This window comes from Orussus abietinus, unplaced genomic scaffold (assembly GCF_000612105.2).
Source record: "Orussus abietinus isolate OABI.00-Male unplaced genomic scaffold, Oabi_2.0 scaffold103, whole genome shotgun sequence".
In the NCBI taxonomy this organism is placed as follows: domain Eukaryota; kingdom Metazoa; phylum Arthropoda; class Insecta; order Hymenoptera; family Orussidae; genus Orussus; species Orussus abietinus.
The window spans coordinates 16,652-34,916 of record NW_019394339.1 but is presented as its reverse complement, the minus strand read 5'-3'; the positions used below and the strand labels follow the sequence as shown (position 1 = coordinate 34,916).

General features: G+C 36.8%; 2 protein-coding genes across 7 annotated transcripts; one reads left to right on the top strand and one right to left on the bottom strand.

Moving 5' to 3' along the window:
- Positions 1 to 93: 93 nt before the first annotated feature.
- On the top strand, positions 94 to 8,622 carry LOC105700063 (TBC1 domain family member 23). 2 transcript variants are annotated; one of them, XR_001104093.1, is made up of 10 exons: positions 94 to 222; positions 1,554 to 1,774; positions 1,901 to 2,105; positions 2,211 to 2,447; positions 2,568 to 2,943; positions 3,130 to 3,343; positions 3,572 to 3,904; positions 3,979 to 4,111; positions 6,201 to 6,618; positions 6,697 to 8,622. XR_001104093.1 is itself a non-coding variant. In XM_012425623.1 (9 exons), exons 1-9 carry the CDS (start codon positions 194 to 196, stop codon positions 6,475 to 6,477), a joined length of 2,025 nt encoding a protein of 674 aa, XP_012281046.1. In that variant the 5' UTR covers positions 94 to 193; the 3' UTR covers positions 6,478 to 8,622. The 2 variants fall into 2 exon arrangements, 1 of the variants encoding a protein (XP_012281046.1); XM_012425623.1 differs by having other exon boundaries at positions 6,201 to 8,622.
- Positions 8,623 to 8,816: 194 nt separating this feature from the next.
- On the bottom strand, positions 8,817 to 18,141 carry LOC105700062 (transmembrane protein 62). Of its 5 annotated transcripts, none has more exons than XM_012425618.2 (13): positions 17,887 to 18,141; positions 17,631 to 17,742; positions 17,330 to 17,467; positions 16,891 to 17,217; positions 15,298 to 15,430; positions 14,875 to 15,030; positions 14,304 to 14,451; positions 12,681 to 12,803; positions 12,508 to 12,589; positions 11,498 to 11,626; positions 11,179 to 11,353; positions 10,293 to 10,520; positions 8,817 to 10,048 (listed from the first exon to the last, which is right to left on the bottom strand). In XM_012425618.2, exons 1-13 carry the CDS (start codon positions 18,121 to 18,123, stop codon positions 9,955 to 9,957), a joined length of 2,082 nt encoding a protein of 693 aa, XP_012281041.1. In that variant the 5' UTR covers positions 18,124 to 18,141; the 3' UTR covers positions 8,817 to 9,954. The 5 variants fall into 5 exon arrangements, with proteins under 5 accessions (XP_012281041.1, XP_023287605.1, XP_012281042.1 ...); XM_023431837.1 differs by having other exon boundaries at positions 8,817 to 10,043; XM_012425619.2 differs by having other exon boundaries at positions 17,038 to 17,217.
- Positions 18,142 to 18,265: the final 124 nt, after the last annotated feature.

The following is an 18,265-nucleotide window of genomic DNA, read 5'->3' as shown; positions in this document are numbered from 1 at the left end:
GATTTCATAACTTTTATCGCTGACGACGTCGCCAGGTAGTATCTTAACTATCGGAAGAATTTGGACGAATGCAGAGAGCTGAAACTATACGTGGGATTTCCTTGAATAATGCCGAGCCACCGTGAAACAACCTTATACAATTTTCGAAGGATCTGATTTGCGCCCTAAAGACACAACAGTAACGTTGACAAAAATGGCACTGGAGGAGGAAGAAAACACTTGGTATGAATAACTTCTTCCACATTACTGGTTACACCACCTTTGCTCAGTTGTCTCTTATAACTGCAATTCATAAATTCAAATAGATGTCATGGTATCTTGTTAAGTTGTCACCAATTTCACTGTAGCAGGACACAGCGGGTACTGTATGCGCTTCGTGTACTTCAGAAATACACCTTCGATATGAATGTCTGACACGTTAAAAAATTATAGTAATCAAATTTGCAGTGTGAGTTTTATTTTAATTATATTTCATTATCAAAAGAATTCATTTGGGTTCTAAAACAATCTCTATATAAGAAAGTCCAATAATAATTTTTATATATTTTATATATACTATATCATAATGACTTTTTGTAGGGATACTTTTTTTTTCTACACTGTTCTGATGTATTGTTATTGGTACTTTTGAATTATTGTTAAAAATGTTGTATACCTTTTGGTAATAACTGAAGTTTGATTCAATTAAACGACTAAAACCACTGGTAGTTCTTTATAGCATCGAATTAACATCTATATGTGAACAATAGTATTTCTGTAACTGCTTATGAATACAAAATCTTACCGTTGTCAATTTATACTTTTGCTGGTGACATCTAAGTAATGTTGCTGTTGTTTTATTTGCATCGCTTCCCTAGGGATAATAGATTTAAACATGTAATATTTATATAACAATGCAATATTTACAATTAATAAATAAGTTACAGAAATCATAATTTGATTGCAATAAAGAGATTAGTTATCGAGCCAGTGTTATTATATAATAAATTTTTTAATGTATTGAGGTAAAACGCTTTATAACGAAAACTTTATAAAGATGGACACAGTTATCAGTAACAAACTTTTAACATATATACCGAATTCATCATTGGGTAAAACAATTTTTCCTTATATTTAATCCTTTATACTTAATGTCTTTACCATTCGAATTACCATTGGCAACTAAGTCATCTCTCTTATGCAAATAGTTAAGCGATTGACTTATTGTATTTGTAAATATTTATGCCATCCAACATATTACATGTTTTGACCTAGATGTGATATTAATGACATCTAGATCAGTGACTAATTGCTTAATAGCAATCGTAATCATAATTCTTCTAAGTGTAATTTATTTTGTTTCAAACATTTCTAGGAATGTTTATGTTATATTTATTGACACTTTCATGATTTAAAAAACCTATATGATAAAGCACAACTATATTAAGTAAAGGTAAAGTGAAACTCGTAAAGAAATGCAGTGCCATGCTACCTTATACAGCAAGGGGTTAAAAGTTAACACAATTTAATTGGTATATACTAGAAAAATTGGAATAAAATATTGAATATTCCAGGGTATTAGAATTAGAAGCAGCTTTGCTGGATGCGGAAGCACCTTCTGCTTCGGACATCTATGCTATTTCTAAAGGTCAGCCAGTACCTTCGCGTCTAAGACCGGATGTTTGGCAACTGTGCTTGGATGTCACCGATAGAGGTGATCAGCTGATTCACTTTAATGAGGTTTTTGACTTGCCCGAGCAGAATGTCTTACGTGAGGATTGCCAGCAACTAGTCGGTGAATGTTCTGTTTTATCTTATTCGTTATTATTGTCATACTAGATTTGTTTGTTGAAAAACTTAATTTAGTTTAGTTGAAAAAGTATAAAATAATGTATTTAGAGGTCTTTTAAATGTGTCACAGCCAAACTTGGGAACGATGACGAGGATAAGGTATCCGTTGTGTCGGACTTGGAGTCGATATTGACATTTTATTGCAAAAATAGGAATAAACAATACCAAAGGGGAAATGGTTGGCTCGAGTTATTGGGTCCCTTAATAGCTCTAAAATTACCCCGTACTGCTACCTATAATCTTTTTGAAGCGATCAGAGACGTCTACGTGCCAAGGTAACTTCACAATTTAGAACATAGTTTTCACGTTAAATTCACAAAATGATGCAACCAGTGAATCATCCTTTCGTGTTAATCTAATCTTAATCTTTCTTCTTCCAGGGGAGATACGCATAGTTCTGTCCTGCGACTGCTACTTCTTTACCATGATCCGGAATTGTGTTCTTTCCTTGACACCAAAAGAGTCTCACCCGACCAATATACAAAAGGATGGGTGAACACGTTGTTTGCCGAGGTATGTTCTTTACCAGCAGTGAGCACTATGTGGGACCTGTATTTCATGCAAGCCGATCCTTTCTTCATGATGTTTCTCTCTCTCATCATAGTAATTAATGCAAGGTAATGAAATTTTTAATCTAAAAATGTTCTTATCGAATATGTTATTTAGAAAGATAATGCAAAATTTCAATGAAATGTTTAACAATGTGTATTAACCGAAGATTTGCTAAATTCTTTTAGAGATCAGATATTAAAAATGAAAGACATCGACAAACAAAATATCATAGATATTCTCACAGCATTGCCCTGTGATCTGAAAGCTGAGGATGTGACGGATTTCTGTTCTCTGGCACAGTATTACGCAATGAAAACCCCATCGTCCTTTAAGCAAGACTTGTACTCTATTATGTTTGGCGAAGGAGGGGATGAGAAGTTTATCTCTCATGCATTGTGTTTGCCAGTTTCTGCACACGAGTTAATAGAGAATGCTGTTGAAGTTCCGTCCAACCCTAATGGGCCTGTAGAACCTGTCAGATTCTTTTTGGTGGATTGCCGACCTGCTGAACAGTACAATGCTGGACATTTGCCAACAGCTTTTCATCTTGACTGTAATTTGGTATGTTGTGTTTTAATTCAATTGAAAAAAAAGCGACACACCTGACTTTATTAACACCATAACTATTTAAGTAAATGTTAGTTCGTGTTGTCGTTAGTGTAGTTTGACGTTAATAAAATTTAGTGTGTAATAAGAATTATTGTTTGTTTTATATAATTAATACTTCTATCTCGTTTTGCAATTCAGATGCTTCAGGAGCCTGCAGCCTTTGCCACGGCAGTGCAGGGATTGCTGCAGGCACAGCGTCAAGCCCTTGCTGTTGGCTCCCAAGCAGGTGGGGAGCATCTCTGTTTTCTGGGAAGTGGTCGTCAGGAAGAGGACCAATATACACATATGGTCGTCGCTTCGTTTCTACAAAAGCATACGCAGTACGTCAGTATGGTAGCTTCCGGATATCAAGGTTAGCCTAATGATTAAAAGCAACTGTTTAACAATTCTTTGAAACAGGGGTAATCGTCAAGTTTTCGTAAAGAGAAGTTAACCCTTTGAGTATGGACCCCTTTTGACATGTAGCGAAATATAATGCTGCATGAAGGCAATGTTGAGCCAAACGTCGGACGCCTTTAGACGCTTTTCGGACGCACAGGTTACATATTATATTCATGGTGTTTCCATTTTTTTTTCGTAGCGATCCATGAATACTTCGGCGACGAAGTTGTAACGAACCTCGTGGACCACAATTCCCAGCACTGTTTGGTATGCAATACCAACATATCGGAAACTAATTCTAACGAAGCCAGCCCAGCGCGATTCAAAAATAACAATTCAGATATTTTTGGAAAAATCGGTCAGGCTATGAAACTTAAAAGCCTGGAAGTCAAGGGAAAGCTCTTTGATTACATCGTCAACCCGTCGGCGAGTGCCAATAGTAATACAGAGAGAAAAAACGGCAAAGAATCCGATTACAATAAGAAGATACGAAACGATCCTGTGTTTAGCATAGACGACGACCAGGATCTTGGTATATACCATTTCTTTTTTAAGGTTTATAAAACATGCACGTGGTTTGTACTATTTTATAATAATGTGATTTAGACACAACAATGAGTAATCACGAAAACGAGCAGCCAATGGAGGTGGTTTCGATGCAACAGTGGTTAAAGGATCCAAGATTACTTCATTCCTTTAAGTGTCAAGAGGTTAAAGTAAATGGTCATGTTTATGAGAGGTGAGTACATGAAGTAGCATAAGGACCTCTCACTTTCATATTATAAAATTAACCCTATATTTCGTTTCCAAGTTAGCCGTTAGGAACAATAGAGACACTTGCGGAAAAAGCCAACATTTATATTTCTATTGACGTCTTTTGCATTCTACATGGACAATTGCGCAAGATAGCATACTCCATATGTCATTTTAATTAAATGAATCCTCCCGAATTCATGATTTTGATACTCTATTGGACCAATTTCCTATTTACAATTGAATGAAAATTAAATGAAAAAAGAAATTATTTGTAACTCACCTAGACACACTAAATATCCTCCAACATTTTTTGAATTTTCGGTACGGACGTTTAATGCTCAATAAATAATACGTTTGCCAACAAATGGCAGCGCTGTTATCATCTCTCGGTCTCACTTAATCACACGGAGATATACAGCGGATTGCATTTTTTTTAACTTACAGTATCCGCCATTCTGTACACGTCTTTCTTCATTCCATGTGTGAGATACCGTTGGCTAACACATGCGAGCTCTCTTTTACCCTCACTCCTGATTTGTTAGTTAACTTTTAAAGCGTCAAATACCAGCATAGAATTTGGGTTTCTATGGAATCTCTGAATTCTTTGATTTCATTCATATTCTAAACACCGCCACATTACATAATCGCATTACAACATTTTTCTCGCAAGGATCGCTAGTGTTACTAACTGCTAATTTGGTAAGGAAACTGAGTCAGGATTTTTCGGAAAGACATAGAGTGAGAGCTCCTTATGTTATTTCATGGGTGAGTATTACTTATAGGGATAAAAGTAACCTAAAAAATATACGACATTTATTGTAAACGGCTTACATTTGACAGGTTATACAAAGTTATTAATCTCTGTGTTTGTGTGTCTTTATAGTTTTTTTAAACTTAGTTAAAGAATTCAGAAGTCGTCATAGAAGCCCCGAAGAATACGGACGTTCAAGACTCGGTAAATAGTACGTTAGCCAATGGACAGCGATGCTGTAATCATCTCTCCATCTCTCTTAACTTTACGGAGATATACAACGGATTTATTTCATTCTTTATCTTATTTACATTGTCCGCCTTTTTATACACGTCTCTCTTCATTCCGTGTGTGAGTTGCCATTGGTTAATACGTGCGATCCCTCTTTTACTCCCACGACTTTTAGAGCATCAAACGTCAATATAGGATTTGGGTTTCTATGGAACCTCTGAATTCATTGCCTTAGTACGAGAAACTGTTTGAAACTTTAAGGTGATGTAAAAGGCGCTAAGAAATTTAATTGACGCCAATAATATAAAATTCATTTGTACCCTTTTCGGCGCTAACGTTATTTTGGATACCGAGGTGGCAACACAAGCTGGTGCCCCACGTTGCCCATATTTCTAATTATTGTACGTTGACATCTGTTACATCCTACATTGAGAATTATACGAAATAAAGTACTCCGTGTGTTATGATTCAGTGGAGTGATTATAAAGAGAGCCAAATAAAACTGAAGAAATCCCTTGGACTTATTTCTGATGCTCTAATCGGAAAGCACGTCTTACTCTCGGAACAAATCAGGAACAATTCTTTTAAAATCCCCCCGCCCTTTCACATCACCTTAACGCGTATGTAACTAGAAGAACGGTGCATTTTCTTTCAAATAAAATTTCGTTTAATTAAATGCAATATTTTTCACGGCGCAAGCGTTTTGTTCAATGTCGACCTGTCAGTGGATGTCACGTTTCAGTAGACTTCTGTAGCCTAAGGATTTTTCTAACCTCATGTGTTAAGAAATGAGCCCTTAATTTCTATACCGTTATGATTTTAGGTATAATTTGAGAATACGGGGCTCATCTAAGATCTAGTAAAAAGCACTGCACGATCTACGTGCATCTCAACTTCAAATGTGAATAACTCTAGTTTTAGAGGCGAGCGGTGAGTTTTTTTCGTTAGCTCAGGCATTTTTACTTCATTTGCAAACCCATTTTGACTGCGTTCTAGGTGAGCCCCGTATTCTTAAATTTTACCTGATTGTATTCTTAAAGTTAATCTGGGAGATAATAAATATTCTAATATATCTTTGATTCATTTTAAGCCAACTGCTTATCACTGACAGCCACCTCATCGTTCTTCGAGAGACTCAGGGATGCAGAGGAGCTGCGCATGTGATCGTTGAGAGGCCCTTATCTAGTATTGTCAAAATTACGTCGAGGAAACGTCACCCGGATTTGATTACGTTTAAATATGGCACAACGCATAACAACGATACACTTCACATTTCCGATATGGATAGGTTTCTCATTCCCAATTCATCCGAGGCCACGAAGTTCATTTCAGAGCAGATCCTTAAACAATTGAAAACTATCAATTAGGAACAGAAAGAACTTTTAGAAGATAGTTAATTTAAAAAGATGAGTTGGTAATGCATAGTCTCTGGACGCATAGAAATGTCATTCATTTCATCAAAAGGCTCGGGTGTCGTCAGGACATTGCACCTATCAAAAGTTTCTAAAGTATTTCCTATTTTCTTTCGCGTGAAACATTAGTAAAGATGAAAGCGATACTCCTGATTAATGTCAACCGTATTGCAGATGAAGGATACACTTAACTATTGAAAAACGAGGAACATATTGGATGCAGTGTTTCAAGTTTTTGCCATCGAACGACAAATTGAAAACAGTGATTCCAAAGTATGTAAGAATTATTAATAGCGTATTATTTATCTGGATTTCAATTTGACAATGTATACGAAGGTCCTGAAAAGATCATGCCAACAATTGGGACGATGCAAATTGTAATTTCCAAAATAGTTTCTTACTTAAAGTTACTTTATGTAATTGCTTGTAGTGCTCTGCATTTCAAAGTGATGTTTAATGTGATGCTAGTTACATAATCTTTAATTGAAACCATCTGTTTATTTTGTGTGACCGGAGTAACTTCATATTTTGAATCACTTCGTTGATTCTTTTGTAAATAAAAATCTCTGGTTGGTACCGCAACGGGAAAATGGGTCTACATGCACCCACGCCCTGCAAACTAGTACTCCGTGTGGCCCTTCCGAAAAAGTCCTAATCTTAAATTGAGACGGTGAAAATTTGGATTGGTGAAAGGAGCGACCCGCTTAAATTTATTTAAGGGCGCCATGCATGTTTCAACATACTGTGCGCCCTTCAGAAATTCCAGCTAAGGAAGTCCAAGCTCGCCCGTGGAAAATCGCGGAATATCGCGGAATATCGCGGAAAAGCTGTGATTGCCAGCCACTCAGCCCCGCAAGAATCCATAAAGGACTACATGCGGCACGGTAGAGTCGAGAGTTCACGCGAGAAACACGGAGTCATTGACAAGAAGTTCGGATTAGGATGCGGGAATACATTAAAAGATCAATTTTCGATAATAACCAATTAACGGAAGCTGTTTATTCGACAGGATACTTCTGAATCCCACCGGCGCGATGTGGAATGGTTCACTAATAACGACAGTAAATATAGAGCCGCATGCTCCCGATAATTTTCCTCCGGCACTTCGGAAAGAAAATACTGGGCACAATGCCCGTCTTAATGCCGTCTGGACCCTGAAAACGATACGTGGATTTGATCTGGCCTTGCGGGTCACAAATGACGGACGACATATACTATATTAACACGCGAGAGCTACGAATAACGCGGCAAACTATAATCTAAATTAACACGGCGAAACCTGGGGTCCTCTCGACAATGAGGAACGCGGAAAATCCTCCTGGATCCTCACCGGGCCCATCGCTGTTTCCCTTTGCCGGTGTCGTCGATAATTTAGCACACCATCTAATTCCTTCGTGAGACAATTACGCTGAAATTCAGCCGATACATGGGACCACCTATATAAAAATCATCCTCGACACGTGAACTTATTGATAACAAGGCCTAAGGAACAAACTTCAGGTGAAGTGAATGATGTCGGTAAAAAGGATTCGTCTAAATACCTACGTTTCCGACGTTCGTATTTGTATCGACAACTTTTTCGAATTATACTTGGTATTATACCAAATGGCATACTCCATATGTTGTTTCCGTACAATAATTATAAAGCAATTGTAGCAAAACTCTAGAAATCCCCTGGATTCGTGATTTTTAATGTTCCAATTGACTGGAAAGTGCCACTCTGCGCCATCTGTGATTTTAGCGTCAACTAAATTTCCTCTCCGAGATCTCACGTTACCTTCGGTTTAGCATAGAAGATACTTTTTTCGCCTTTATCCTGTTCAAATGCGAATTTCTCGATTACTACAGTGTTCTAGATTGTTACACAATTGTCCTGACACTTTCGATTCTCACAGCAGAGTTTTTAATAATTGTATATTGATCGAAGTACGAGACTTCGGCGCCATATTTGTTCTGATTTAGGCTAAGTTAAAGAAAATTGTGTCGAAAATCTAAATTTTGAAAGTATCAAAACAACTCTTAGGTTCTCACGAGTCATATGTCGATGTTTTAGTCAGTTCGGTTCAATATTCCTAAAATAAAGTGTCTTATTCGAATCGATTGATTTGAAGAGGGTCATTTCACGTTTAAATAACCGGGAACGGCTCCAGTTTTCGTATAACAATTCCTAGGGCTTTTCTCGTTTATTCCGTTCACCTTGAAGACGAAGCTTGTCCGTTTTCTTTTTCCCTTTCAAGCATAAATACATTGCCGCGGACACGCGCAAGGTAACGTGTTAAGAAAAGTGGCATAAATCATGTAAACTCCCCAATTTAATATTACATATTAATTGTTTGTAGGGTGATACAAAGGCATCGAAATCATTAGATGCAAGACCCATGCATTGCTATACACCGCCAAGACGATAAACGGGGAGGGTCGACTCCTCAGCATTTTTAATTCTTTATTGCTGAGCGCGGGGGGGGAACTCTTGACTTGATCCATACCCATGGCCCTTGGCTTAATTTATACCCATTACTTGGTACACGTACTAAAAGCGTATTAATGGCGTTCATTATTAAACTGTCAATGTAAACGATGGTGTGCGCTGTCTGACAAATGCTTTTCCATCATCCACTGACGGCACCATATCCACCTGAGAGGCATTCATGTCCACCACTACACCAAGGCGTCGTACCATCGCCGCTTAAACTGCTAAAGAGAGGACCGTCTCAAAATTTCGTAATATTTTGTTATTTTGTAGGGCTCAATGTATTAGAATTATTCGTCAAAAGATCTCAAGAATGAAAAAAAAATGGCTTAAATATTTAGTATATACATCATTGGAACATGGGTTACTAACGACTTTCGAAGCGGCTGATAGCCTAGTGAACAAGGCGCCAGGCCTCGAATTGCCGGAGCGCTGGTTCAATTCCCACTTGGTGCACTTTATTTCGTATGTAACTGCATTTTTCTTTTTTACATATGTAATTTCATTTTTCTATTTCTTTCTCATGAAATTGCAAACCCCTATTAAAAGAGATAGGAATAACTAAAAGATACTCGTAAACAACAGGACAGGAGGATAAAATTACATTTATCACGCTACATTACGTTACTAGGTTACCTGTAATTTTATGCTAGGCTGTCATCGCTTGGAAAATTACTATAACCCATGTCCTTATGAGGTATATATTAAATATTTAAGCGATTATTTCTGGAAAATTCCTGAGAGGTGCGCGTGATCTCTTTGGCAAATAGTTTTATACAATGAGAACTACAAAATAACAAAGTACTGTAAATATCTGAGCGACCACACCTGCTCCTCTCCTTGTGAGAGTTTGACAAAAAGTATGCCTATAGTACGGGCACCGAGTGATCGGTGTAAACAAAGCCCGAGAATGCAACGATCCGTCTTACTCGGAAAATTAAATTAGGGTCGTTGCTAAATGCTCACGCCATTATACAATTGTAAATGCTCCCTCTGTTGGGATTGGTGACACTACGTACAGGAGGCTCTCTCGACGACCACACTGTAGCTGCTGACCTACCGACAAAACAGAGTAAATTAATAGTGATTAACACGTTCGTTATCAGTCGGTCATATCAGTTGATAGAAAAAGCAGCAACGCTCTTGAATAAACAGTAACCAGAAGAAGCACATCGAAAATTTCAATGAATTGAATGCGAAAGATTGGCAAAGACTCTTTATGCTAAACTTGATATGCTGGGTTGAAATTCATCCAACGACTAATGCAAATTCAAAGTAATCGTTATGATGACAATGTTACCTCAAACAGCTTTGCGGCATAGCATGCGTCTGGTGCCATAGCCAAGCTGCCAGAAATATACTCCACGTTCTCAAAGGGCAGAGGACCGTGGCTATTGTTCCATATGCCAGCCAGAAGAAATACACCATGCTGATTTGCAGAGCGACGAGCGCAAAGAATGGTACGTGGCTCCACAACCTTTGCAGAAACGTTGGAGACTTCTTCGGCGGCTTTTCGATTTCTCTTAATCTGCAAATGTCCGCTTACATAATAATTTCTCATTTCCATCCGCGCGGAATCGACGCGGAGAGCGCAACGCAGAATGGCCTTGAGATGGCTCAACCAATCGGCGCTGTTCCACGTGGTTCAGACACCGGGCGCCTGCAGCGCTGACTGGACTGACCTCTCTACTAGATGCCAAAGGATAGTGGAGTGAACTATCGTTCCGCATACATGATGTTTCCTGCGCGTATCCGCGTCCGCGGGTATGGAAATGAGGCATGAATCCAGATTTCTACCTTCGATTGATCAAATGAGAGGTCTCACTGTTTTATATCGCTAGTTTTATCGGACACCGAGCCAAGGAAAAGAAATTATTTGTTTGGTTACGATAGAAAAATGTCTTCAGATGCCACTTCATGCACGCCCTATTTCAGAGTTATGCGCAACGCGCAATTTTTCCTTGGCACTCGGTGTCAGAAAAAGAAACTTCAGTTTTCGATGTGTAGAAGCTGGGCAAGGACGATTGTAAGACTATAAGATGCAGCCTCCGATATCATATTGGGTTGGCCATTAATTCCACGTTCTATTTATAGACTGATAACGTTAGAAAAATCATATCGAATCAATGGCCAACCTAATACAATTTGTTAGAATTTCTAATCAAGAAATAACAAGTATGATTTACCTTCTGTCGATGCGATGGGCCAGCATTAATACCAGGGGCAAATGGAAGGTGAATAATTGAAAGAAACCATAAGCATATGTAAAGGAGCCAGGCAAAAATGAGTTGGCCACGAAAATTCCCCAGGCGAAGATCACTCCTACATGGTTTTCAATTACTTCTCCGATTGCCCAGGGCCCTTCAACGCAATTAAACATTCATAATTACATTATAGGAAGTAATTTGAACATTTATATTTCAATTTTACCTCGGCATACATCAAATTTATACTTCATAGGTTAATCTTAAGATTGGCGAGTTATGATTTGAAACAATAACTTACCAATTGTCAAATATAATGCATAAAGTACTAATGGGAAGAACAATCTGTCAACGGTTGACAAAATCCACAATTTCCGGTACCACCATTGGAATACTTTGATTGGAACTCTGGGCTGACGTAAACGTTTGCCTAAAAATATATATCATTATATATCGAATTTAATTTAATTTAATTTAATTTAAACTTTGAGCACGAACTCCCTTCACGATAGAGTTACTTTGACTAACAATTAAGATGATATAAAAGAGTCAGTCTATATATATCTGAGGTCCAATAGTTCGTGAAAATATTCTCTGAATTGGGTGTATCGATTCGTTTCAGATTTTACACGTGAATATGGAGGACCTAAAATAGGTCCTGAAACTCATGACATTTCATTTTTTATAAAAATACATTGTTTAGTTATCGTTGATTAGAACAAATATGGCGTTGTCCGTGCACGTTTTTAATGTTTCACGCTTTTTGAGGGTTTAGAATTGAAAAAAAAAAAAGAGTTCCAGAATCCAGTTTACATAATTTAGAATACTAAAGAAATGAAATATTACAGAGTCACATGGGAAAATATGGAGAATACTTTCACGAACGATTGCAAGAGAATGCTGGCTTGCACCATAGGTAACACGGTTTATAGAGTAAAAATTTAGTAGCAGCTAAACATTACAGATGGCGCCGTCCGTCCGGTAGAGTATCAAAACTCATGAATTCACGAGATTTTTACAGTTTTACTTCAATTTCTTTATAATTATTCCACTGAAATGACATATGAAACGGTTTATTTCGTATAATTCTCAACTATAGAGTCTGACAGTCTTCAATGTAAATATAAATGTCAGTAGAGTGGCACGCCAACTTGTTACCCCTTGAGTATCTGAAATGGCGTTACCACTAAGAAGGATATAGATGAATTTTATTTTATCGATGTCAATTAAATTTTTTAGCGTCTTTCATATCACCTTAATTACATCCGACGTACTCATTTTGCTTTATAAGATGATTAAAGGTTTCATTACCTTTGTACATAAAATGAAGTAGACGAAGTACACATAATGGAACAATCATGATCAGCAACACACTTGCAAACAGTGACTGAAACTAATAAAAGTACGATACTTCAACGTTTAAGCAATTGTCAATAATTGCAGGTGATATTTGAAAATCAAACAAATATTTACATTCTACTTACTAAATGGCTGACGTTCGACATAAGAATCAACCTTGGTAAAATCTTGAAGGTCAACCGACTACCATCCAGAGAAAACGGCTGAAATACCACTTTTTTTCTACCATCTTCATCCAAAACCCGTACCTATTGAAAAGAACACTTTATAATTTAAGAAAAATCTCATTCAAAGATTATAATAGTTTAGAGTATTCGGTGGTTTCTATATGGGATGTATACATTTTATTAAAATATTTATTAAGGTGATATGAAAGTGACCTCAGAAGCATCAAAATATTTATAAAACTTTTCTCCGAACTGGGTACACCGAATTATTTGAAACTACAGCGGGATTATGGATGTCCTAAGAATGAACGCAATACTCATGAAATTCGATTTTTCAAAACAAACTTTATCATTTACCCTAGACAAGAACAAAGAACACTTACTTTTTATAGTTTATACCTTTTGAATGCTTTCAAATCAGAAAAGGAAGACTCACGTCCTGGGAATAATAATTTAGAAAACTATGGTAATCGAACCTTACAGACTCATGTGGAAAATATCGAGAAAAAATTGATAAAGGTGTGTAATGAAATTCTTGGATATTTCGAAAGTAACATGTACTCTGGAAGTGCTCTTAAAGAAAAAAAAATGTAGTTTACGTTAAATGTGACAGATGGCGCCGTTGGTCAATTTGAGCATAAAAAATCTTGAATCTAAGGCATTTCTTGAGTTTCAATTCAATTTCTATATAATCATTGTACTGAAATTACATGTAGAGTGTTTCATTTCATATAATTCCTAATGTAGAGTGTACCAAACATTAACATACAATACCGGTCAAACATTTGTAGAACCCTACAACTTTTCTGTTCTATGTAGCTCGTTATGTGATACATTGTAGGATAGTAGAGTAGTGCAGTTTGGAAGATTGGATAGGATAGGGGAGTAGAATAGTAGGGTCGAAAGGGATTAGCAGGGTAATAAGGTAGCAGTTATAGATAGAATAACTGTTTGGTGCGCCAAACTTTTGACCAACTATGCCAATGTCAATTTCGGTAACGTAGTACGCCAGTTTATATCACTCGAGTATCTAAAGTTGCGTTATTCAACATCACAGTTAAATCTGCGCTCTCTGGATCGTCAAATTCTTGCTTTCTTGGATATATTTCAGGAACTTGTGGTAGATTAATTAGTACTTTCGTACACCTATGTACTTTAAAATTCATACCAAAAAGGAGGTAGACGGTAATATAAGTGAAGAAAAAAAATGGAGATAATACAATGGGTACTTTTAGTTTTCCACTTCAGCCAGTCCAGGACGCTATACGTGTAATACGGTGAAGTATACTAGTACACTATACTTACTAGTATTGTATATTGTACTAATATACTACACTCTATTAATATCAAAATGTTAAAATATGTATAAAAACTTTAAATGTAAGATCACAAAACATATACCATTTTTGTCGTCCTAACAATGCACTTCGGACCACTGTGCGGTGAAAAAAGTATAGATGAATTTTATTTTATTAACGTCGATTAAATTTCTCTATGCCTTTCATATCACCTTAATATAATTACTGGGCTTCTGTAGCGAATGAAATAATTGTACCAACAAAGCAAGAGTGTTATGCGCACTTGAATACGATGGATTCCACTTTTATAATAGGAAGAATTCCATGCAGTGACATAAAGGGGCCCTTTTGCATGTCGACATTGCATCCAAGCGCCTTCGTCGATCTGCACCTCAACGGATTTTACTGGAGCCACCGAGAAAGCTAACACTCTGCAAAAATAATTAAAAGGAGGAGTTAGTACAGTGGCCAGCTGGTAGAAACGTCTCAAGTGATTAGTTAATATTTTTAATTCAGACAAATTGGAATTAAGAGTTGTAAAGCATTGATTAAAAGTGGAACACCACCATCGAATTCACCGTACACAAACGAATCCCGATTGAATTATTTGTTATATTGGTTTAAATACTTTCTGCTTTATATAAACAGTTAGCAGGAATCAAGTAATCCAGTAAAGTTTGCGTAACTCTTATTCACAATGAAAAGAAATTTGATGGTTAGAACGACATTGATATGCATTTATTCGAACATATCTCTGATATTAATATTACGTACACGTAACGTAACGTGTAATAAGAAACTTATGCAACCTAATAGAAACTCCGGTTATTACTATTTTTCAAGCCAAATCTTACCTGACATGCGTAGACTCAATCATAGATTGTACATTTTCTTTCTGTGGCATCATGAACAACGCATGCTTTGGATTCGTAATCAGTACCACAGGCCAATCTCGATGCTTTATGTCAGTGAAGGAAAACTGACCGTGATCTATAGCAGCAAGTCGATACCTGGCAACAAACATGAATAAGAAGAGCAACTGGATTAAGTACCTTAAATCTTTACATTATGCCAACCAAAGTACCGATACTTTCTATTTCTATACAACTAGCCTTTTTTCTCAAAGCAAAATTTATTCTTGCTTATGCTAGACGTTTGCACTTCAATTAAATCGCAGAGCGTGAAGTTGCTATTTTTTAATACAGACTCTATTGTATACTTTTCTTTTTCAGAAAATAAATTATTATGCCTTATTCAAAATAAGTCTTTCTACTCACATCCTATTGTCCATCCAATCAGCTAATTCTAGTTCGAGGAAGCCAGGATACTGTAACGTGTACATGTTGGGCACTACACCTCCTAACATATGTAAATGCCCACAGAGGTAGACCATGCTCTCTTTATAATTACCTGCAATAATTTTATGTAATTATCTATCAAGGCTGTGAATCAAGGCAATAAATGTCTGTGAATAGTTAAGATTCCAGTAGACGCAGTCGGAAAATCATGTATGATCTATACGTCACTTGCGCAAAATATGCGACGCTTAATTGATTGAAATATGATTTCTACAGATGATGTCTATAGATATCAGTAACGTTGCTTTGCCCAATTTTGCCGACACGCTTTTTTTTGCTTCTGCTTCACGTGGTAAAATTTGAAACAAATCAGTTCACCCAAATCGTAATCGTAAATCTGTCCCAGGCCTTGGCAAGATAATTTTCAGAAAGTCATATCTCGCTTCCTAGTGCATGATCTGTCAAAAACTAACTCGTCGACATATTTTGTGAATATTTAGTTTCTTCCAGTGCTAGCCTTTGCTGGGAAATATTACCAGTCCAAGATGACCGACTCACGTCTACTGGAGCTTTCAAAGTGAAGTTAAGATGATATGAAAGACGTTGAGAAATTTAATCGATGTCAATAAATTAAAATTCATCTATACCCTCTTTGGCAGTAACGCCATTTTAGATACTCAAGTGGTAATAAGTTGGCGCGTCACATTACCAACATTTATACTTATGTTGAAGTCTGTTTCAGTCTACATTGAAACTTATACGAAATGAAGCGTTCAATATGTCATTTCAATAGAATAAGTATAAATAAGTCAAAGTAAAACTGTAGAAATCCTGTGGATGAATAATTTATACTCTAATGGACTAACGGTGCCATCTGTGACGTTTAGTTGCAATAAAATTTTTCTTTTAAAAACACGGACAAGCCAGCATTCAGGCAATCGTTCGTGAAAATATTTTCAATACTTGTCCATCTGACTCTGAAATATTCCATGTCTATAGTATTCTAAATTATTTGAGCATGTAATCTGTTATATATCGCTATAAGATTAATCTTTTCGCTGCGACGGTTTGCTCCGCCAAAGTGCCGTCTCTGAACGGGACTTCGCGCCAAAAGTGTACATATTGCGGCTATAACTGGTTCATCTCTGGACGTTACTTTGTAGATGCTGGCTATAGGCCGCTTTCGTCGTTGGAAGTCGTTTCGTGGATGGCACTTATAGTCGGCGTTCGTCTCTAGGGGTTGCTTTGTGAATACCGGCTATAGCCGACGTTGGGGGGCGAAAGGATTAAGAGAGATGGAGAGAAGATTACAGCACCACCATCCATTGGCTAACATACTATTCTGAACTCTTCAGCTAAATAAAAAACATTTTTTTGAAAAATACAACAGTTTGTTGAGCGTCAGAAACGGCCTTAGAACCTCTATAATTACGTAGCAAAATTTCAGATAAATCGGTTCACGTATTCTGAAAAAAACCTTGCGGAATTTAGTTTTTACCGATGCGTAGACCACCTTTCATATCACCTTAAATAAGGACATTTTAAATTAAAATCTAATCAAAAGTTGTGTACCTAAAATATTTCTAACCCCATCATTGCACTGAGCTAGTATACAAGAAGTAGGATAGTGGCCAAACCAGATAATAAAATTCCCATTTGTTTGCTTTGATTCATTCGCTAATTGATGTATCCTTTCAATTTCCCTTCGATCGAGCATACCAACAAAATTGAAGGGACGTCGTGGTCCTGGTTCCAAACAAGCATCGATGGCTATGAAACTGTACTTTTCAGAGTCAACTGTAATCTGATGCATATAAGACCGTGGATGAAGCTTTCCTTGTACCGAATAATTCAGGTAATAATTATTCTTTGAGTCGAAATGAGGAATGTTAAAATTATCTGAAAACACACAAGATCTTAAACTTTCTATGTTAAAATGATGGACATCGTTTATTTAATACGACTTTTAGAATTTGTACTAAGTTATTTGTATCATTGTTTCAACACTTACCATGATTACCCCTAACATCGAGCCATATCGTCCTCTTGACAATATTGGTTTCATCGAGAACATTTTTATAGTGCTGCCATTCTTCAATGATTTGTCTCGACCCCATTTTGTCTCTAGTCTTTGCATCGGTAAGATCACCTATGACAGAGTTGTATCTTCATCTGTAATTATCAACTTAACTCATGTTTTTAAAAAATATGCAATATTCATTAATAAATTTATCTATATACAGATTATACTTTCAAATAAAATTTATGATTTAACATGCTTTATATCAATCTTAAACATACAAGGAAATTACCTGAAGCCAGGACAACATAGGGCTGTATAGTACCAACAGTGACGTCGCAAAATTCTTTGAACTCTGTAATTCTCGATAGGTCTTGAAAAATGCTTATATGTATATCTGATATCTGTAAGAAAAAAGAAAAATTAATTAGGATGCTTTGCATAATATTTAGATCAATGGAAAGTAAGAAGTATCATGCCGAAAGCAAGAACTAAACGGTATCAGCTGCCACTGAAATTTGTATAAATATTACCGTTGCAAAACTGACCTGCAAGAACCACATAATGTTTTCAAACGAATCGTCCACATCGTACTTCTCTGGCCTCTGTCTCAAGGATTTTTCAGGGTGGAACCTTTTGGGAACCGAGGCCTGATCAAAGGCATGGGTATCAACGTCAATGAAATCAGCGACGTTAGCCACGAATATTGAGAGTACTAAAGTGAAGACTAGAAAAATCAAAGCTGACATAGATATTCTCATTTCAGATAGGTTCAGGTTATTCATCCAACCAGATTTACCACCGCGCTTAAATATAATATGTACATGCCCGCTTTTTTAAGCGAACACATAACGAGCGGTATCGATTACGCATCGCGTGACATTGAACCACGAATTTATAGGTTATCGGTAGTGCGACGGAGACTTC

Coding starts and splice junctions, on each gene's coding strand:
- LOC105700063 (XM_012425623.1), top strand. CDS start 194: ATGGCACTGGAGGAGGAAGAAAACACTTG. Junction 2,448..2,567: donor ATCATAGTAATTAATGCAAG/GTAATGAAATTT, acceptor AAATTCTTTTAG/AGATCAGATATTAAAAATGA. Junction 2,944..3,129: donor TTCATCTTGACTGTAATTTG/GTATGTTGTGTT, acceptor TTTGCAATTCAG/ATGCTTCAGGAGCCTGCAGC.
- LOC105700062 (XM_012425618.2), bottom strand. CDS start 18,123: ATGAATAACCTGAACCTATCTGAAATGAGAATATCTATGTCAGCTTTG. Junction 17,468..17,630: donor CTATGTTGTCCTGGCTTCAG/GTAATTTCCTTG, acceptor ACTCTGTCATAG/GTGATCTTACCGATGCAAAG. Junction 10,049..10,292: donor ATGCCGCAAAGCTGTTTGAG/GTAACATTGTCA, acceptor TTTTGTCGGTAG/GTCAGCAGCTACAGTGTGGT.